The sequence below is a fragment of the Rattus rattus genome, chromosome 2 (assembly GCF_011064425.1).
Source record: "Rattus rattus isolate New Zealand chromosome 2, Rrattus_CSIRO_v1, whole genome shotgun sequence".
Classification (NCBI taxonomy): Eukaryota; Metazoa; Chordata; class Mammalia; order Rodentia; family Muridae; genus Rattus; species Rattus rattus.
The window spans coordinates 3,721,717-3,741,938 of record NC_046155.1 but is presented as its reverse complement, the minus strand read 5'-3'; the positions used below and the strand labels follow the sequence as shown (position 1 = coordinate 3,741,938).

At 52.1% G+C, this 20,222-nt stretch overlaps 2 protein-coding genes across 4 annotated transcripts; both read right to left on the bottom strand.

Moving 5' to 3' along the window:
* Nucleotides 1–580: 580 nt before the first annotated feature.
* On the bottom strand, nt 581–4,516 carry Ndufs8 (NADH:ubiquinone oxidoreductase core subunit S8). Of its 3 annotated transcripts, none has more exons than XM_032891281.1 (7): nt 4,183–4,432; nt 3,467–3,524; nt 3,345–3,395; nt 2,810–2,905; nt 2,543–2,715; nt 869–997; nt 581–786 (listed from the first exon to the last, which is right to left on the bottom strand). In XM_032891281.1, exons 2-7 carry the CDS (start codon nt 3,522–3,524, stop codon nt 655–657), a joined length of 639 nt encoding a protein of 212 aa, XP_032747172.1. In that variant the 5' UTR covers nt 4,183–4,432; the 3' UTR covers nt 581–654. The 3 variants fall into 3 exon arrangements, with proteins under 3 accessions (XP_032747172.1, XP_032747171.1, XP_032747173.1); XM_032891280.1 differs by having other exon boundaries at nt 583–786; nt 4,427–4,516; XM_032891282.1 differs by lacking the exon at nt 4,183–4,432 and adding an exon at nt 3,871–3,895 and having other exon boundaries at nt 583–786.
* A 736-nt stretch (nt 4,517–5,252) lies between these two features.
* On the bottom strand, nt 5,253–19,763 carry LOC116890801 (aldehyde dehydrogenase family 3 member B1). The gene is made up of 10 exons (XM_032891283.1): nt 19,690–19,763; nt 16,295–16,457; nt 13,745–13,855; nt 13,536–13,656; nt 13,250–13,335; nt 12,426–12,507; nt 10,256–10,642; nt 9,698–9,864; nt 7,056–7,155; nt 5,253–5,863 (listed from the first exon to the last, which is right to left on the bottom strand). Exons 2-10 carry the CDS (start codon nt 16,454–16,456, stop codon nt 5,673–5,675), a joined length of 1,407 nt encoding a protein of 468 aa, XP_032747174.1. The 5' UTR covers nt 16,457; nt 19,690–19,763; the 3' UTR covers nt 5,253–5,672.
* Nucleotides 19,764–20,222: the final 459 nt, after the last annotated feature.

Below are 20,222 nucleotides of genomic sequence, written 5' to 3'. Positions count from 1 at the left end.
CCTTACTCATTTTTGATACGGTCTCTCACTGAGCCTGAAACTTGCCATCTTGATTAAATTTGGTTAGCCAATGACTCTGGGACCCACAAGACTCTATCCTCCAGCAGTGGCCGCACTGAGCTTTGATGTGCAATCTCAGGACAAGAACAATTTACCACTCAGCCCCTACCCAGCTTCCTCCTGAGGCTCTCGATGGACTCTGGCTTGAAGCCAGAAAGGATCCAAGTTCAAACAACTGTGGTGATGGAGATCTGAGAAGACAGAAGACTGGACCTCACCTCTCAGACACCCGACACCAATGGGGACAACAGACCCGTGGTGTGGGAAGGCTGTGGGAAGAAGCCCAGATGTGTGATATGGTTCTGGGTACTGTTGCCCACCACAAAGAGGCCCAGCAGCCTGGAGCCATAGAGGAAGGCTGGGCTCTGCCTTTGCCAGATTTTGCGGGCAGGTGAGCCACTGGAACCCGCTGAGGGAAGGATGCAGCAGGCCATGCACATCTATCTGGTCTGGGCAGAGCAAACCAGAGGCCTGGCTGCGTGGGGTAGATTCTGCCCTAGAAATAGAACACAACAGGCAGTGTGGGATCAGAGTTTCTTTATGGGCTATAGGGGCCACAAGGCTGGCCAGGTGGCCTGGTCACCGGTGGCCCGGTCACCGATACAGGTAGTCAGCCTGGATGTTGGCCGCGATCTCGGCCTCCCACTTGTCACCATTGTTGAGTAGCTTCTCCTTGTTGTACAGCAACTCCTCGTGTGTCTCGGTGGAGAACTCAAAGTTGGGGCCCTGTGAGGAGGAGGTCAGTCAGTCAGCAGGGCAAACCCTTCCCAGGAGCCTCTGTGCTAGCCACTTCACCCAGCCCACTCACCTCCACGATAGCGTCAACAGGGCAGGCTTCCTGGCAGAAACCACAGTAGATACACTTGGTCATGTCAATGTCATAGCGTGTAGTTCGGCGGCTGCCATCCGCTCTTGGCTCAGCCTCAATGGTGATGGCCTGAGGGACAGGCCACAGGTCACTGTCAGACTGGCAGACCCCTCCTGGCCCTGGGTCTGCCCATCACAGCTCAATCTGCCCCCTGGACGTCTGCATGGATGCCTCATGTCCTCAGCGTCCAAATGAGCCCCACTCACGTGGCCCCATTAGTCTCTGCCAGGTTTGTGCTCAGCATTTACCCAGGTGACCCTCCTGTCCCACCAGGAAAAGGCTAGGATCTGCTCTGTCCCCTGAAAAGGTGTGGCCCTAAGAGGTCCCCTGGACAGTGAGTACACAAGGACTGCCGTGTTGAACACCTTTCCTAACAATCCCCATTTGTTGGAGAAACTTAAGCCTCAAGAGAGACTGAAGGATTTCCTGAATCCACAGAGTAATGAAGGACATAGACCAAATCTGAAGGTATATCCTTAACTTTCAGTTTCTGGGGAGCAGCTGTATGCCAGGCAAGGGTAAAAAGGGATAGCCTGGGAACTACAGGCCAGGAGGACCTTAAACAAACGTGACACTCCCTAATGGAAAGTTCGCTACTCATAGTAGAGCCTCAGGAGGCACTACTTCCTTCCTTCCTTCCTTCCTTCCTTCCTTCCTTCCTTCCTTCCCTCCTTCCTTCTTTCTTTCTTTCCTTTTTTTTTTTTGGGGGGGGGGCAGAGTTTCTTTGTGTTCCCTGGATGTCCTGAACTCTATAGACCAGGTGGGCCTGGAGGAAAGGCATGTCCCACCATGTCCGGCAAAGGCACATCCTTTTGTGTTTATAATGGCGGGAATTCAATCTCTCCGGCTACTCTTGGAGTTACAGGGAGGATATGAGGGATGAGCCTAGCCTGTCTGTGCAGAGTGCACTCTACCTAGGAGCCACACCAGACACACTGAGCTTCTGGGACACAGCTCAGAGCTGGAGTTAAGCATGGCAAGCTAGGCAATGTCACAGGGTCAGTCTTAGGGCTACAGCTGCTGGACCTCGTGCTAGGCACAACAAAGCCATCACAGCACCTTCCTGTCTCCCCAACCTCGGATATTCTGTGTAGCGCCTACCAGCACAGTTGAAAGGCAGGCTCTGAGGAGCAGCCAGGCTCTGAGGACCAGACACTCCTGTTGCATACCCTCAGCTCGAACCCAGAATGGGCAGACAGACAGGGTTCCTGAAACCATGTCATGGCCCCTAGGCCCAAATGTCACATGATTATTGACTCCTAGGGTGGGATATGAGTAGGCCATGTGGCCTGCTTGGAATGGAGCCTGCCCCTGGCTGGCTTCCTGACTCAGCCCTTGGACATCAAGGACTTGTCCCCCACACAGGGTCAAGGTTAGGTCAAGTGAGAAAAGGACAATGTCTGTGACAGTGCATGCTTTTATCTTAGTACTCCAGAATCATGCAGAGGCAGAAAGATCTCTGAGCTTAAGGCCAGCCTAGTCTTCACAGTGAGTTCCAGGACAGCTGGTACTACATAGTAAGACTGTCACAAAAGACAAAAGAAGGGACTTTCCTGGGGGAGTATATCAAGGTAGGGTCAGATTTAGGGCCCAGTAGTCAGAAGGCAGACTCACCTGTGCAGGACAGATGGCCTCACAGAGCTTGCAGGCGATGCAACGCTCCTCCCCAGACGGGTAGCGGCGCAGTGCATGCTCCCCACGGAAGCGTGGACTCAGTGGGCCCTTCTCAAAGGGGTAGTTGATGGTGGCGGGCTCCCGAAAGAGGTAGCTTAGGGTCATGCCCAGGCCTGTGAGTAGCACAGAGCTTGTATGTAAGGGGATGCTCTCCTCCCCGGCCATCCATGCCTGACTCTCACTTCTCTCCTCGGCCCTGGTACGCACCTCGGAAGAGTTCTGTCCACATCAGTATCCGAGCTGCACTGTCAGTCGCAGACTTCATGTCCATGTCAAGTTCCTGTTCCTTCATATTCACATACTCTGCAGGAGGTCAGGGCGGGAGGTTAAGGGAGCTGGCTCTGGAAGATGAGGCCCAACTCTCAACCCTAGGGCCAGTAGGTGGGTTCTTAGTGAGGGCCCAGGAAAACAGGCCTGCAGCCCCGGCGGGTGCTGGTGGTTTCTGTTCTGGCCAGGTAACTCAGTGCAACCTGGCATAGCTTTTCAAGTTCAGGGAGTAAGGGTCCTGGGTCCTCCCAGTGGGTCCGGATAGAGGGGAACAGGACCTAGAAGCTCTTCCCCATCACATGCCTCTCTCCTTTGACTGCCACCACAGTGACAATGAGTCACATTCTCTCCTGATGGCTACCTTCATTTTCAGAGTGGAAACTACAGCTCTCAGAGGGTCCCTAGCAAAGCAATTTGCCTAGCCTCAGGTGTGACGACAGTCAGGAAACCTCAAGTTAGAAGATCTGGTACTCACTGTACGTAGCGGCCACTGCACTGCTATGAAGGCTTTGGCCATTAAGATGTCCTGCAAGGAGAGAGGTGATTTCACACCAGGAAGCTCAGTTTCCCATCCCCAGGAAAAGCCTCCAGTCCTACCTGTGCGCATGGCCTGGGCCAAGGCCCGGGGCAGCACTGACGAGCTCAGGCGGTACATCTGGAACATGGAGAACAAGGGAGGGGAAGGGTCTAAAACTGCCCTCCTCAGGACCTATCTTATACCCTATTCACATACCAACCCAGTCAAGACCAGCACTCCTAACCTTCAATCTGACCTCACTCTGCTCACCCCAAGTTCCATTTCTGCAGCTCCTAAGCAACCTATTTAATCCATTTTCCCCTGTCCACTCCTTACCCTCTGTTCACACCAAAATTCCCTGACCACCACCAGTGTATTAGCTCTGAGCCAGGCTTCATGCCAGATGTCACAGACCCTGTCATGTTAAGTGATTGCCCCAAATTACCCAATGATATTGGAACCAGGACAGGAATCTAGGCAATACCTGCAGAAAAACCCTTAAAGGTTGAAGTAATCATGAATAATAATCATGTGGTCAAGTTCCTCTCCCTAACCCAAGGACCTCCTGGAACTCTCCCCAGCCTGCGGAGTGACCTTGGGCAAATGACGTCCCTTAGTCTCAGTTTCTGGCCTGCGATGTAGGAAGAGGGGTCCCGAAAATTAGGGATGTATGCAACCAAGGGGGTGTTGAACGAGAGTCTGGCACATCACCAACGCTCTAGCGCCCTCTTGTGACCTTTGACCTGTAACGGGTCGGCTAATTCTTGACCCAAGACAATCCTGGACCCCAACCTACCACTTTCCCTCAGACCTTCCCCTTGACCTCTGACCCTATGAACGCAGAAGGCATCCGGCGAGGCAGCGCATGCGCCCGAGGGTGCGGGCGTCTCGGTCCGCAGTTCGCGAAAGGGCACAGAAGCCGCAGGTCCCGAGCCGACCCGCTAGATACAAGACTTCACGAGGTCAGTGGTGACACCCGTCCGACCCTGTCGTTGCGTCACCCAAACCCCTGTCTTCGCTGCCTTGCCTTGGACACCCACCTTGAAGTGCAGCGGCTCCGTCCCTGGCCCAGGTGCGGGTCAACCGGAAGGCGGAGCCTAAGTTCGGGATGCTGCCATTGGACGAGCTTCTCACGCCTTTTCCAGAGTTCCCTTTCCTTCTTTGGTCTGATTGGCCTGCGGTGCTGCAGGAGGCGGGCCCAGGACTATATTTTTCTCTAATTGGCTGATGGGAGCAGATGCTTGAAGTTTTGTAGGGAGCTGCCATATTGTATCGGAGAGGTTAATACGCCTGACTTCCGAGGTGCTGAAGGCGGGACTTCCTGAGCTCGGTTTGGGACGCTGGTACATTTCCGGGAGGGGAGGGAATGGTGGGGCTCATTTGAATACTGCAAAGATGGCGACAGCTCATAAGCTCTTTAATTACTTGGCTTCTTCTGGTCCTTGTAACGGCCGCGGGTAGCAGGATTTCTGTCAAGTCTGCCCCTGGGAGTAGGGAACCATGAGGCAATCCGCATGCCTTGTATCGAGTGATCAGGGAAGGCTTCCTTTAGGGAATAGTGTCTAAGTGGCAGTGAGGAATCTAGCAGGCCAAGAAGGACATGTTGACTTGGTCAAAAAAAACAGGCCAGGTGTAGAGACAAAATTTGGGTTTTAGAAGTTGAGTGGCTGGAAGCACCATCCCATGGAGCATGGAGCTCAGACTGGTGGAATGTTTCACCTCTGGGTAGAATGAGGAGGAGTGTCTGCATGAGGCAAGATGGGGATACCCTGTGCAGAGCTGAAGAGTGAGAAGTAGCTGGGGAAGGATCTTAGTCTTACCATGGAGGCAGCACGTCCACTCCAAAAGAGACAAGACACCTGTAGCTTGGAGTAAGCCCTCCTAGTTTAATACTTCCAGCGACCATAGGCTGTTTTGTTCATTTCTCTCCACTGTGCAGATCAAAAACTGAGGTTCAGAAGACCCAGACATGCCTGGTCACAGAGTATGGCATGTGCCAAATATCACTGCTCCCATGCAGCACTGTCCACAAGAAGGCGAGTAATTCAGAGTGCCCTGTTTTCTCAGATTCTATAGCTAGCACTGGAGGAGATGGGCAGGTCACTGCATCCCTTCCCACATTCCTACCCTCAGCCTTTCTCATTCAAAGATCCAGAAAAGGGAGCTGCAGGAGGTGAAGGGCTGCACCAAGAAGGGCTGAGCAAACTTCTCTGTGGCCAGGGCCCTGGCAGGCCACTTTCTCCACAGCTATGCCCCAGGCAGGCTCCTGTGCCCCAACACCCCTGCTTACAGCAGCGTGCAGCTGCAGCATCTCTTTTCCATGGCCACCAGCAACACCCTGAGGTTTCGACTGGTGTAGGGCGGGTAGCGCAGGTCGTTGATTTTCTCCATCCCAGGGCTGCGCAGCAAACAGGCACGCTGGTTGGAAAAGGTGTCAAAGGAGAACTTGCCGTGGTACCTGCCCATCCCGCTGGTTCCTGTGGGCAGCACAAAACATGGGTTTTTAGGTCTTTAAGGGCCAACTGAGGGGACATCACATAGACTTGGCTTTGACAGCTAGGCTATCTTCTGTTTCTCTGTCTATTCAGTTGGCTAATCACAAGGCATTATGGATGAGCACTGAGCTTGCCCCAGGCAGTTTACCAGGTGTCCTGAAGAACAGGCAAACTGAGGTCTGGGCATGAATTCTGGAGCCAGGCTGCCCAACATTGAATCCCGGCCCTGTCCTGAACACCTATGTCACTCTGGGCAAGTGACTGCCTTAGGCTCTCTGTGAGAGTGGCACCTTCCTTCTAGGGTTGTGGCGACATCTTCAAACCTGTGTAGCTCTTACTGTCTAGGAAGGGACAAGCACACAACCTAAGAACTCTAAGGGTCATGGCCTGGATGGAGTTGGGAGTAAGGAAGCTGACTTGTTAAAGTTAGGGAAGACAGAGGGATGTGGAATCAGTGTAGTGGATGAGTGTAGGAGGTGGAGTAAGGGTCAAGTTCAGTAGCTGTCACAAAGGACTAAGTGGGGAACGGGAGCAGGACTAATGGGCAAGACCAGGACTGGGCAGGCAATGCTGTCACTTGCTCTGATATTGAGTCTGGCCGTGTGGAAGGACCAGGAGGACACTTTCGGTGAGGAAGTAGGCCTAAAGGAGAAGTGACTGCTCTAGTCACATGCGTGTGGCCTTGCTGGGATACAGCTGTGAGGTTTGAAGGTGTGGGGGATGGGGCATCTCCACATCCCTGGCCTCCTGGAAACAGAGACAACCAGAGCTGGGTTTGCAGGGACTTGGGAAGACTGAAGGAGCATCATTTGGCCCTGCCATGGAGTTCAAGGCAGGGACTATGGGGATGGGTGGCCCAAGACTGTGGGAGAGACAAAGAACTCAGTGGCTGGAGGCAACTGGTGTGGTTTTATAAACCCACCAAAATGATCTCTCCACGGCTTCTCACCCACGTGCTTAGTGCAAGAATATCTGGAGAGTTCCACCACAGACTGAAGAGAGGTGGGAGGGAGGCAGGCTAGATGGACACTCAGTGGAGAGGGGCTTCCGCTCCTGCTCACTGCACTGGGCGCTGAGAGTGGGGCGCATCTTCTGCAGTTAGTGTGGTCAAGTAGCAGGATGGGGATGCAGGTGGGGGACCAGCCCAGGAGGGCAGAGCTCTGTCACCACCTACCCACTCCTCCAAAAGGAAGGCTGGACAGGGTCATGTGCATGAAGCCATCGTTCCCGCAGAAGCCCCCACTGCTGGTCCGGGCCAACACCTGTTTGATGACCTGGGAGAGAAAGGAACCTGTAAAGCACACCTGGATGAGCTTCGTTCTGGTGAGGGCCTGAGGTCCAAGATGGGCCTAATGGGACAGACTCTCAAACTCCACCCTGAGGACATATTCTCTATGTATCTGCCTGTATATGTCCCTAGGGTGTTGAGACACAAGCCCCAGAATAAGTCATGGGAGCCAGCATCATCTACTCAGACAGTCAGAGAAGGGAAATAGTGTGGTGTCAAGTCATGGAGGTTTCCCAGGGAGGGGAATGGGGTAGCTACTGAGTCTTACTGTAAATGAGACAGTTCTTCCAGAGAAGCGAAAGAGAAGTAAGGGGAGCTGTGGGGAGAGTTTGGGTTGCTAAAGTCAGGTTTGGGCTTAGCAACCTGAGCTCAGCCTTGCCTGACTTTCTGGAGGACTTTCTCCAGTCTGTAGGTCCCTTAGATGCTGAAGGGGAAGGACATGGGTTTGCCCTACTTAATGCCCTCTGATGACAACTCGGAGTTAGGCCTTGTCTGGTGAAGTGGGTCCTACCAGGTATCAGCATTGCCTCAGCCTGAGGCTACCCAGAGCAACAGTCATACCAGAGGGTGAGCAGGCTGGAAGACTGTCTGCTCTCAGGCCAGTGCCAGCTGTGTTCAGGAGACTCTGAGGGAGGTTGGCCCTCTCTGCTGAAAGTGCTGTTGTGTTTTCTAAAGGTTCCACAGAGGAATGGCTGAGTTTGAAGGTGAGTCTGAGATGGTCCCAGCAAAGACTTTCAGGTAGAACAGGGCAGAGCCAGGATGGCCCAGAGGCTTGCATAGTCAGACACAATGTTGGATATGGGGGCATGCGACCATAATCACACCAGTGCAGGTGCGAGGGCCAGGAGTTCAAGTAATCCTTAGCTACGTAGTTGAAGACTAGCCTGAGCTATTTAAAACCTCAGCTCATTTTAATGGGCTACTGAGATGGCCCCAGTGTGTACAGACTCTTGCTGCCAAGCCTGACAGTCTAATTTGATCCCCAAAACACACATGGTAGAAGGAGAGAGCTGACTCCTCAAATTATCCTCTGACCACCACACAAAAAATAAATGTTAAAAAAAAAAAGTTGTCCTTAAAGCTGGGGCTAGTGATGTGTTTCAGGGGCAAAGGCACTTGCCACCAGGGCTGATGAACTAAGACTGATGGCCCAGGATTCACAAGGTAGAAGGGGGAAACTGACTCCTGCAAGCTGTCTTCCAACCTCTGCGTGTACACACAAATATATACAAATGTAATTAAAAAATGCTAAGCAGAAAGCACACACAGGAGGCCGTTCTGATTGAATAAATGGCTCAGGAGACAAACCGTTCCCCTGGGGTCTAGAACATGTCTGCAGTAGTTGCCCCTCCATGGTGAGAGCTCCAGCACACTGTCAACTTCGGGGCCAGCATGGAGGCTTGCTCAGATCCTCCAGACAGGACAGAACAGCTCTCAGCGGAGCCTTCTAGCAGACACAGCCTTGCTCAAGCAACCTTTAACTTCCTACATACGTGTGGCTCTGTGATAGCCCAGAGGCATTCTCTCTAGAATTCTGTTCCTTGATATGGAGCTGTGAGAAATCAGGAAACTGGGGACAATGCAGAGACCTTGGCCGAGGCCAAATCCATGCAGCACAAGATCCAGGGCACCCGTGGCAAGGATGGGGAGCCAGTGGTGGTGACGCTTGCTGTACCTCCCTGGTTGTGGGGTACACAGGAAGTCTACTACCTTTGCAGCTTTCTGTATACTTAAAGTTTTGTATAAATAAACTGCATTTTAAGAACGGTGACAGCTGGGTGTGTAACTGATTTGGTAGGGTTTTTTTTTTAATTTTATTAAATTTTATTGTGTTTTTATGTGTGTGTGTGAAAGAGACACTAGTGAGACACTAGTCATAGCTCATGTGAAGATTTTTGGGAGAAAAATGAGTAGGAATTGGTTGTTCTACCACAGGATTCTTGGAGCCTAAACTCAGGTCACCAGGCTTTGTGAAGAATCTTTAATGACTCAGCTATCTAACCCACCCCCTTATAGATAGACTGGTTTGTTCGTTTGTTTGTTTGTTTGTTTAAAGATTTGTTTATTTTATGTATATAAGTACACTGTAGCTGTCTTCAGATACACCAGAAGAGGGCATCAGATCTCATTACAGATGGTTGTGAACCACCATGTGGTTGCTAGGATTTGAACTCAGGACCTCTGGAAGAGCAGACAGTGCTCTTAACCATTGAGCCACCTCTCCAGCCTGACTTGTTTGTTTTTAATCTTTAAGATGTATTAATTTCATGTTTATATTTTGCCTGTATGTATGTATGTATCATGTATGTACTTGGGCTACATGAGACCTCATCTCAAAAACTTGTTTGGCCAGGTGTGATGGCATCCAGGATAGTTGTGTCCAGGGAGGGTTTGCCTTTTGGGAGGGAGGGCAGGGAGAAAACCAGGAGGCCACCATGCCTAAAGCTGTGTAACTACCCAGAGGAGCTTGCCCCCTCCCCCCGCATGTTGCCACCCCCCCACAGCCCACTTCTGGTACTTGATCCCACCTGGCTTCTCTTAGAGAAGGCATACAGCGCAAGTGGCTTCTCCCTCCGGTTGATGAACTCGATGGCCTCATCCAGGCTCCTCACAGTCACCAGGGGCAGGATGGGTCCAAAGATCTCCTCCTGCATCACGGGCTCTGTCTCCTGCACATCCACTAACACTGTGGGGGCTGCAATACAAAAGGCAACCCTGCCTCATCCATAGGCAAGACCATGTCCAGAAAGAGGGGCTCCAGTAAGGACAGAGCCTGCACACAGGTAAGTCCAGGGTCTGACTTCCTAGGACCTCAGGCTTGGGGTCTGGAGTCTCACAGAACAACAAAAGCTAGAACAGAAGTTTAAGCTACACTCTGAACCTCTAGAGTGAGGTCACAGCTCAGTGAGTCCTGGGTTTGTTGAGGACCCACATTGATAGGGGTGCTGTGGCACTGACTACTTAGAGCTGTGTGCTCAGGCTGGCTTCAGAGATATGGGGAGGATTCAGACATAGGTTGAGACCTGCAGTCCAGCATGGGCTCCTCTGGTTGGAAGGGTCTCAGCCTATGTTAGAGGGAGACTCACCAATGTAGCGCTCCCCCTCATCGCTCTGGCCCCCGATGGCCACACGGCCACAGCCCAGCAATCCCTGGAGCCGCTTGAAATGCTTCTGGTTGATGATTCTGCCCAGGTTGGGGGAGGTCCGTGGGTTGTCTCCATAGAAACGCGTGATGGCATTCTGCAGGGCGGGCACCAGCCGCTCCTGCATCTCCTGGCTACACAGGACATAATCCGGGGCCACACAGGTCTGGCCGGCGTTGAAGTAGCGGAACCAGGCCACACGGTTGGCCACTATCTGGGGGTCGCAGCTGTCATCCACATAGCAGGGGTTCTTACCCCCCAGCTCCAGGGTGATGGGTGTCAGGTGTTTGGCAGCAGCGGCCATGACGATCTTGCCTACCCGAGGGCTCCCTGAGAACATGGAAAGGGCCTAGAGTGGCTCCTAAGTCAATTGGCTAGGCGTATGGCCTCACCTGCGTCCCTGCACAGGAGCTCCAAAGGAGTTTATTCTGTACTCCCAGCAGTAAGCTGGACCCCATGACTCCTAAGTGCAGCTTCTCAGCTTCTCCCTGTATCCGCTTCTGTCTCTGGCCCACCCTGAAGCTTACTCTCCAGCCCAGCATAGGACTTTCCATCTCCTGAAACCTCCAATGTCTTTCTCTTTGTCCTCTAAGGCCAGAGCTGGTTTAGCCTGACTGATGCTCCAGACTCTCCTCTCGGTCTCGTATACTTCATCTTCCTTGACTTCCTGCTCTACAGGCTACTTACTCCCCAAGGCCTCCTCTCCTCCTTCCCTCACCCTCTCATCCTCCAGCCCGTCCCAGCCCTTCCCTGCCAGACCACAATTCCTCCATTCTTTGTTTGCTCTCTGCTCTCCAGTTCCCACCCCACAGTGGCACTTTGGGGACAGGGACACTCGCCTGTGATCTCAGTGCTCAGGAAGCTGAGGTAGAAGATTACTTCAAGTTCAATGCCAGCCTGGGCTACAGTGTGAGACCCTATCTCAAAGGCAAGAGCATCAGGGGTACAAGGTCACCCTCAGCTATGTAGTGGTTTGAGGCCAGCCTGGGATACGTGAGGCCTTGTTTGAAAAAAAAAAAAAAAAAAAAACAAAAAAAACCAAAAAAAAAAAACCAAAAAAAAAAAAAAACAAAAAACAAAACAAACAAGCCAAACCCAGTTAAGAGTTGAACTCAGTGGAAAGCACTTGCTTGGCATGTATGTGAGTTTGATTCCCAGCACCTCAAACACAGATAAAAAAAAAAAAAAAAAAAAAACAAAAACTCCAGGACAGTCTCCACATGACCTACAGTCTATATACTCAACAAAGATCCCCTGCCTGAGGGAGGAGGGGGTTCAATGAACACTCCTAAGGACTGTATGCTGGATAAAGTTTTTTCCTTCTAGGCAGACCTTGGCTTTGGACAGCGTTCGTTTTACAGATGAGCAGACTGACTGGGTTAGCCATGGGATCTAGCATCAAGATCCCAGTCTGGTTTGTTAGGACCTGGTTTGGAACTGGCCTTGTGCTTTGCCTCTGCACCTGGCCCTGGGGACCCAAACCTAAGAGCTACTTGGGCTGAGGGGGTAGAGATGACTTTGATGACACTCCCTTGCCTACTTATGAGACTGTCCCCATGGCTTTTCCCATAGGGAAGACCAATCTGCCTTTGTCTCGCAGCCTTCCCTCTTCCTAGCTGGGCTTTTCCTAGGCTTGCGGCAAAGTCTAGAAAATATTCCAAAGCCCACTTCTCCTGGGCTCTAACCTCATGCAAGTCAGAAACCAGCCAGCTCAGGCCTTGGAAGCACTGCCCACCACCTACCCTGTCTTTTATATCCTCCAGAAGTTTCGTCTTGGTCCCTTGGAGCAGATATCTGGGGACCTGGGACAAGCTAGCATAACAGCAGGTGACCTCGGTAAGCTATTCTCCCTAGAGCTTTGGTGCAAATCCTATCCTAGCTAGCTGACCAACCCCGGGTGGGACACCACTGCCCTTCAGCAGCCTGAGCCAGCCTCTCACATGTCAAGGCTGAAGGGAGGCCATGGGTGTCTGCTGTCAGGACCTGGTGCAGTAGAAGCTTGAGAGGGGCAGACTTTTGACTAGTGAGGCTGAGGTTAGGGCGGTGTATGTGGACATGAGATTCTGCCCTTCTCTCTAAGTCTGTGGAGGCTGGAGCCACACCAGAGCCTTACCTGTGAAGAAGATGTAGTCGAACCTGTGTTCCAGCAGCTGCCCAGTTTCCTGAGGCCCACCCAGCACCACAGCAAAGCAGCTCTGTGGGGGTAGGAAAGGGTCCTCAGACCCAGCTTCTGAGTCCAAGGGTAGTCCACCCTGCCTGGGTCCCACCCACTTTGCTTCACCCAGGCATGGACAATTCTTCCTGAGAACTTCCTGGGGTCAGGATGACTGAACACTAGACCAAAAGGAAAAATGATGCTAGGGCCAGCTATAGGACTTCAGGAGACATGGGCTAGATAGGCTAGATCCAAGGCTGAGGGTAAAAAAAGATGATGTAGCTAAGTCCATGCAACTCAGAAGAGGCCCTGCTAGCCAAGTATAAGAGCTCAACTATCAGGCTGGAGAGGTGGCTCAGTGGTTAAGAGCGCCAACTGCTCTTCTAGAGGTCCTGAGTTCAATTCCGAGCAACCACATGGTGACTCATCAACCATCTGTAATGGGCATCTGATTTCCTCTTCTGGCATCTGAAGACATCGACAGTATATTTACATACATGGAATAAATTAATCTTTTTTTAAAAGACTTATTTATTTATTATATATAAGTACACTGTAGCTGTCTTCAGACATACCAGAAGAGGGCACCAGATCTCACTACAGATGGTTGTGAGCCACCATGTGGTTGCTGGGATTTGAACTCAGGACCCCTGGAAGAGCAGTCAGTGCTCTTAACCACTGAGCCATCTCTCCAGCCCCCGAAATAAATGAATCTTAAAAAAAAAACAAAAACAAAAACAAACAAACAAACAAAAAACAAAAACTCAACTATGTTTGCTTACCTGGTCCAGATAGCGGGGCAGGACCTCAGCAAGGATCTTTTCAGTGGCCTTGCTGATCTCTGAGGGTTTGAGTACCACACAATTCCCTGTAGACAGCACAGAGGGAATGCTGAGAGGGTAGCCATGCAGGGTATGTATCCACACCCACCCTCAGAAGAAGAATCAGAAATGCTGGATAGGACCACCAAGAGCAGGGTGCCAGTCCCCCAGTCTTCCCTTTCTGGGTTCCTAGGTAGTCTGGAGCTCCCCAGTGAGTAGGACTATGGGAAAGCGAAGCTCTCCTCACCTGCAGCAATGGCCCCCACCAGAGGCACGAGTGTCAGGTTCAATGGGTAATTCCAGGGCACGATGATGAGGACCAGCCCGAAGGGCTCCTTCCGGATGAAGGCTGAGTCCAGCTGTGTGGCCTGGGTCGGAGTGAGCAATGAGGCTCCGTGGAGTCACACTGTGGGAACGAGGAGTTCCCAAAGCCACCTGCCACCCCCCTCAACTTACCAGATTCTTGGACACTTTCTCATCCTTCATCCAAGACCGCAGGTTCCTGAGGGCCAGGTCCACCTCAGCCTGACTGATGGCAATCTCGGACACCTCCGACTCAAAGGCTGACTACATACAGAAAGGAATGAGGGTCAGGGCTGAATGGGGCAGGTATTGCTTCCTTCCTGTAGGTCCTGCATCTCTTTATCTTTTCATTCATTCATTCATGCTCTCCTGGGAGCCTTAGGCACCTGGAGGCAGGCTACATAGTGGGGAGAGATCCTAGCAAGTCCAAAGGCCCTGGTGGCTGGTCAGGGCTTGCTCTGCCTCTGCACAGCACAGAACACAGAGCATGGGGCACAAGGCACGATTCTCCTTGTCTGATTTCCCATAGCTCAGGGGAATATTACCAAGTGCCCTGGTGGCAGAAGATGAAGGCCTGGAGAGAAAGTTCAGAGTGCCAGGCAAGACTGTGCAAGGGAATTCTCCATGCAAAGCCCGGTCGATGTCTTTGCTATCCAACACCACCATGCTTCCTAGTAGCTGAGCCTAGTTTCAGCAAGTTTCAGCCATATACAGCTCATGGTGAGCCTGGCAGCCCCTGGAGACCCTAGGGTGGGTTTAGAAATCAGTCTACCCATTCAAAGCCTATCCCACATGTGACCCATATACATACATACATACATACATATGTATGTATGTATGTGTATATATATGTGTGTGTGTATATATGTGTGTGTATATATATATGTATGATATATATATATATATATATATATATATATATATATATATATATATCCACCAAAACTAGATAAGATTGATGAAGCTAAAAAATGCATGCTGAAAGGGACTGGATATAGATCTCTCCTGAGAGACACTTTCAGAGCATGTCCAATACAGAGGTCAATGCTAGCAGCAAACCACTGAACTGAGAACAGGACCACCTTGTGGGGAATTAGAGGAGGTATTGAAAGAGTTGAAGGAGCTCGCAACCCCATAAAAACAACAATGCCAACCAACCAGAGCTTCCAGGGACTAAACCACTACGGAAAGACTATACATGGACTGACCCAGGGCTCCAACTGCATATGTAGCAGAGAATAGCCTTGTTGGGGCACCAGAGGAAGGGGAAGCCCTTGGTCCTGCCAAGGTTGGACCCCCAGTGCAGGGGAATATGGGGGGCAGTAAAGGGGATTTATGAGGGGAATACCCATATAGGGGAGGGGGGGGAGGGATTGGGGCTTATGGACAGGAAACCGGAAGGGGAATAACATTTGAAATATAAAAGAAATATGTCTAATAAAAAAAAAAAAAAAAAAAAAAGAATCAGTCTACACCCAGGGGGCACAGTGACCTCAAGAGAGCAGGGTACTATGAACAAGGCTCTTCCTCGGGCTCTGCTTTTACTGGCTGTGTGTCTCCAGTCAAGAAACTGAGTTCTCTGATCCCTCCTCTAGGGCTAACTGGCTGTGACTGCCCAGCAGGAGGAGTGCCAGGGGTAGGATGAGGGAATGTCCACAGCACTGGGCAGATGCTGCCTGGCCTGCTGAGGGTGGAGACAGTGAGTAGTCTGACTGGGTCAGAGGGAGGCACCCAGTTGAATTTTCTGGGCTGCTGCATCCTTTGTAAGATCCAGATTTCTGGAGTCGGAGGAGAAAGCAGAGGTGGAACTTGAGCTGAAGGGGGAAAGGTCGGGTCTCCTGGGTGCTGGGCGGGGTTGGTGAGAAGCTGCAGGAGTCCATCCCAGGAGTCCTGGACTGGGGGTGGGGAGCATCTCTAAGGTAACCACAGGGGATGTGGAGAAGAAGAACTCCCTGGGGCAATCCCTTGGGCAGCTATCTCAAGGCTGGGGGGGCCCTGTATGGCTGCTGCTGGAACTGAGGGAACCACAGAGCCTGTAGGGTACAGAGGCTGTGATGTCTACAGTGCCAGGTGAGATCCAAACCCTCCAGGGGTGTGGCCCACTCCCTCAGGCCTTCTCTTCCATATCTCTCTGTCTTTCTTACTCCCCCCAGCCACTCTGGCTCCTGTAGCTCCTCAGTTACAGACACCAAGCTCTCCTGCCTCAGGACCTTTGCATATGCTGCTGGGCCACTTCCTCCAATGTCCATGCAGCTCTTTCTCTCTCCTACTCTCTCTTCCTGTCTGTTTTGAGCCTCTCCTACCTTCTTAGAAAACCCTTCTTGACTCCCACATACAAACCAGCTTCATGGGCTTGGCCCCTGTTAACAGTGGAGTGTCCGTGTTAACCTTACACATTACCAGGCAGCATGCACAGCCTGGCCCCTGGGAAGCCAGCTCTGTAGACACAGGGACTTTGCTTTGCCCTATCTCTCCAGACCCTAGGCTGGTACCAAGCACACACCGAGTTTTCTGTCAGCAGCTGCAGGGTAGATGGAGGACAGCTGGAGGGTCACACAGTCTGCTGTGTCTCACAAAAGGAGCTGCGGTCCCCTGGGCTTTCAGCTCCTCTTCCTGGAGGATGTGCTCCTTATCCCAGCTGTACCACCCTTGCCAACCTGGGGGCACACACAGCCCTACCCCACTGTCCCTGTCCCATGCCACCTTGTGTAAGTCTTGGGCCAGCGCCTCCTGCAGCTGCTGTTTGTTGTCTCTGAGGAAGTGGCTCAGGCCTTGCAGCTGTGCAGCCCGGAACTCAGCTGACCTCGTCCTCCCGGCGTTGAAGGCCTCTCGCAGCTGCTGAAGCTTATCTTCAAACGAGTCCATTCTGCAGGACAGCGCAGTATGAATCAGGTGGCTGGGGCTGCCCTCACCTTTGTGACACTCTTCAGCCCCTGCCCTTCCCAGTGACTCGGAGCTTTCCCAGGGTCTCTCATGGATAACCCCATTGGTGACAAGAGTGGCCACTGATTGAGACTCTGTCCTTATGGGACACAGCCAGACACAAGAGACATGTCTCCTGCTGCCAGGTGGACTTACAGGAAGCTACAGGACCGAGAATGGGTTTGGGGACAGTTGTTTGCCAGCCTTTAAGTCTGGCCCGATGATGGACTGGAGAGATGGATCAGTGGTTAAGAGCACTGACTGCTCTTCCAGAGGTCCTGAGTTCAATACCCAGCAACCACATGATGGTTTACAACCATCTATAATGGGATCCCATGCCCTCTTCTGGTGTGTCTTAAGACAGCTACAGTGTTCTCATATACACAAAATAAATAAAATCTTTTTAAAAAAGATGGGCCAGAGAGCCAGGGTCCTGCTGCTTCTTCAGGGAAGTTTAGCTCTGACCCAAGGCCCTTCCTGCTCTAGTGCCCTCCCAGGGGCTACTTGCCACTGCTTGGCCTTGGTAGAATGGACAGGAATGGACTATGGCGAGGGACACCACTGCAGCCACCACAGCTCAGGGGCACTTCAAGAGGAGCCCACTGAGTGATGACAGTTCGGAGACCTTGGCTGACCTTGGACAGAGTTACTAGACCTTTGTGACGACACTCTTGTGTCTCCTTGCACAAAGGGAAGAATGGCGTGGGCTTCCTCCCAGAGGCCTTCCTGCCCATCTCAGCCATGATCACAGCTGGAACGCAAGAGAAAGTGACAGCTGAGAAGGGTGGGGCGGGGTGATAGGCAGTCACCAGCTAGGACTGGAAGACAGAGAGGGGCCTGATTACTCCCCTGGCCCCATCAGAGGAGCCCTGTGACAAATTCACTCCTAGACTTGGTGCCTAGCCCCTTGGGGGCCCTTTCTGTCCTCACTTCCTCTGATTTCAGCACTCAGTGTAGCTGAAGTCCCTTCCAGAAACCCAGTCCAAAGCTCCCTTATTCACAATGGACCCCTCGGCTCCACTCGCCTCTGTACAGTGTGGCCCCATAGCATGGAAGCCTAGTTACTCTCTGCCTACCTCCACTTATTGTCCCCTCCCACAGGACCAGGAGGCCAACCCCACTGTGGCTACTTAACTCGTTTCTTGAGGCTGAGTGCCCCAAACTTCCCGGTTGCTGGAGGTGTGGAGATTCGTCATTGTTATTGTCGGTTTGTCTTTTAAAGTTTTGCCTCTGTGTGTCATGTACACGCACGTGGAGGCCCGAGACTGATTCCGGTGTCTTTCTCAGTCACTCTCCAGCTTATCGAGTCAGAGTCTCTCAGCTGAATCCAGAGTTCACAGATAAGACCATTCCCGGGCTGGAGAAATGGCTCAGCATTAAGAGCATGTGCAGCTCTTCCTGAGGGCCCGAGTTCAATTCCCGGCACCCACGTCTGGAACTGCAGCTCCAGAGGATCTGACACCTCTGACCTCTGCATGCTCCTGCACTGACACATACACATAATACAAAGAAGAAGTCCGAAAAGGAAAACTAGTGTAACCAGACAGCTTGCTCTGGGCTCCACTCTCTCTACCTTCAGGCTATGGAATTCCAGACAGCCGGGTTCTGGGATAGGAACTTTGGTCCTCACACTGCTGGCAAGGACTCTATGTGCTGAGTCATTTCTTCAGCCCTGGGTGTTTTGGTTTGGTTTGGTTTGGTTGACTGTGAGATAAGCTGCCCTGAAACTCTCTATGTGGCTGAGATGGTTTCGAACTCGTGTCCCCCTGCTTATATCTCCTAAGTTGATGGGCACACAGCACCATGCTTGACTTAGCTGATAGCTGTGAAGAGGGGCCTTGCTGTCTGCCTCTGGGCCCAGGGTGAGCATCAGGGCTTTGCTACTGCCAGGCAGCACCTGGGAGGCCTTTGGGACTGGTGTGTGGAGAGCAGTTAATCTGGAGCCAAAGCAACCCCAGAGTCTGTGTTGAGGGACCAGTATTGACCCTCCAGGCCTCCTGTCCCAACAAGACAAGCTGAGATGGTAAGGGACAGCACCACCCTCCACCCCCAAGCGTTATCAGTGTGTCTCTGGGCTCTGCTTCTACCAACTGTGAGGCCTTGAGTGAAGCCTCTTCTGACCTGCCTCAGTTTCCCTGCCACCACGGGAGAAGGAGCCCTGGTTTGCTAGAGGGCCTCAGAGTAGACTACTGTACAAAGCATTTGTTGTTCTCAGGAAGTACTGGGAAGGTCAGTGCCCATGAGTCACGGGCAGAGTTGGGAAATGCTCTGTGGTTAAAGCCCTTGCTGTGCATGCAAGAGGACCAGAGTTCAGGTTTCCAGACCCGAGGACATGCCAGTGGGCATGTGACCTTCCTATATTTCCAACCGCAGAAACCAGAGAGAGGACACCCTGGAGCAAACTGGCTATCGAGACTGCTCATATTGGCCAGCTCTAGGTTTGACTGAGAGACCATGTCGCAAAGTGGGAAGCTATGAAAAAGGTTTCCGACCGACATCAATCTCAGGCCTCCACACACACACACATAAACACATGTGCAGCCCCCACACAGTGAACCCATTCACATGTGAACATGCAGAACACACGTATCCATGAGGAAAAAAAAGAAAGAAAGAAATGACACCTCCGGCAGTCACTCTCTGCTCACTGGAGGGAGCCTCTTCAGAGCCCACAAAAATGTAAGGCATGCTACCAAACACTGCAGGCATGGAGCTCCATGGGTGAGGTCTGTGCAGAACACGCTAGAAGTGCTCCTAGCAACACTGATACCAACACACCATGGCAGCGGGACACACATCTCTCCTATAGGACTGCCCGCCTGGCCCATGATGCCCCCTGGAGGTTGGTTACTGTGGACTAAGGGTGTGTCCACTGGGGGCTAGAGGAGCCAAGGTCATCTGTCACCTGGGATCAGGAAGCTTAAACTAAGACGTCACAGGAAAACTAGGAAGCCATAGTGGACATACCCTTGGGGAATCCTGTGTAACTCCACTGGGCTGTACCCCTCCCCAGCTCCCCAGGGATATCCCACCCTGGCTCAGTCAGTAACGATGTCTGTCTTGACTCCTTTAAACACAACAACAGCAAGGGCATTGTTCTTCACCCCACTGAAGGAAACAAACACCAGGGTGCAGGCAGGACAGCAAGCCTGAGGACATGCTCACACTGGGAATACCTCAGTCCAGGTCCAGACGCACAGAAGCTGCCTGCTTCAGACTCCCTGTTCCTGGAGCTTGAGAACAGAGCAGCCTGAGGGTGGGGAGAGAAACAGACAGTCCTTGGGAGGAAGCAACACTTGCGAGCTGCAGATTCAGGACCAGAAGGAAGAGAAAAGAGCCCAAGAAGCATGAGGAGCAGATCTCTTGGGTCGGTCTCTGGCCCTCAATCGATCATTCCTCCTGATGTCCACCATGCTACTCTGTCCAGGCCCTGGCCCAGCTGCTTAGATTCAGAACTGGTGAGCCCAGGGGTCTCCCTGAGACTGGGTGGGAGTTTCTGTGTCATTTGTGTTTCCCTAGGGTCCAAGTAGGACCTCGGGCCTGGGGAATCCCTCTAAAAGCAGTAATCAGCCTGATGATGAGACATGCCTGTAATCCCAGCTGTAGAGAGGCAGAGGCAAGAGGATGACTATGAGTTCTAGTAAATTCCACATGATCCAAAGCTACATGAAACCCCAGTCAAAGCAGCAGCAGCAGCAGCAGCAGCAGC

Bases quoted from the DNA above. Each gene is read 5' to 3' on its own strand.
- Ndufs8 (XM_032891280.1), bottom strand. From the start codon at position 3,524: ATGTACCGCCTGAGCTCGTCAGTGCTGCCCCGGGCCTTGGCCCAGGCC. The intron at 998-2,542 runs GTGAGTCTGCCT...CCTGTCCCTCAG, and splicing joins AGGCCATCTGTCCTGCACAG to GCCATCACCATTGAGGCTGA. The intron at 787-868 runs GTGAGTGGGCTG...TCCTCCTCACAG, and splicing joins CTGTTGACGCTATCGTGGAG to GGCCCCAACTTTGAGTTCTC.
- LOC116890801 (XM_032891283.1), bottom strand. From the start codon at position 16,456: ATGGACTCGTTTGAAGATAAGCTTCAGCAGCTGCGAGAGGCCTTCAAC. The intron at 10,643-12,425 runs GTAAGGCTCTGG...CCATGTTCTCAG, and splicing joins CGACTACATCTTCTTCACAG to GGAGCCCTCGGGTAGGCAAG. The intron at 9,865-10,255 runs GTGAGTCTCCCT...TTTGTATTGCAG, and splicing joins TGAGGGGGAGCGCTACATTG to CCCCCACAGTGTTAGTGGAT.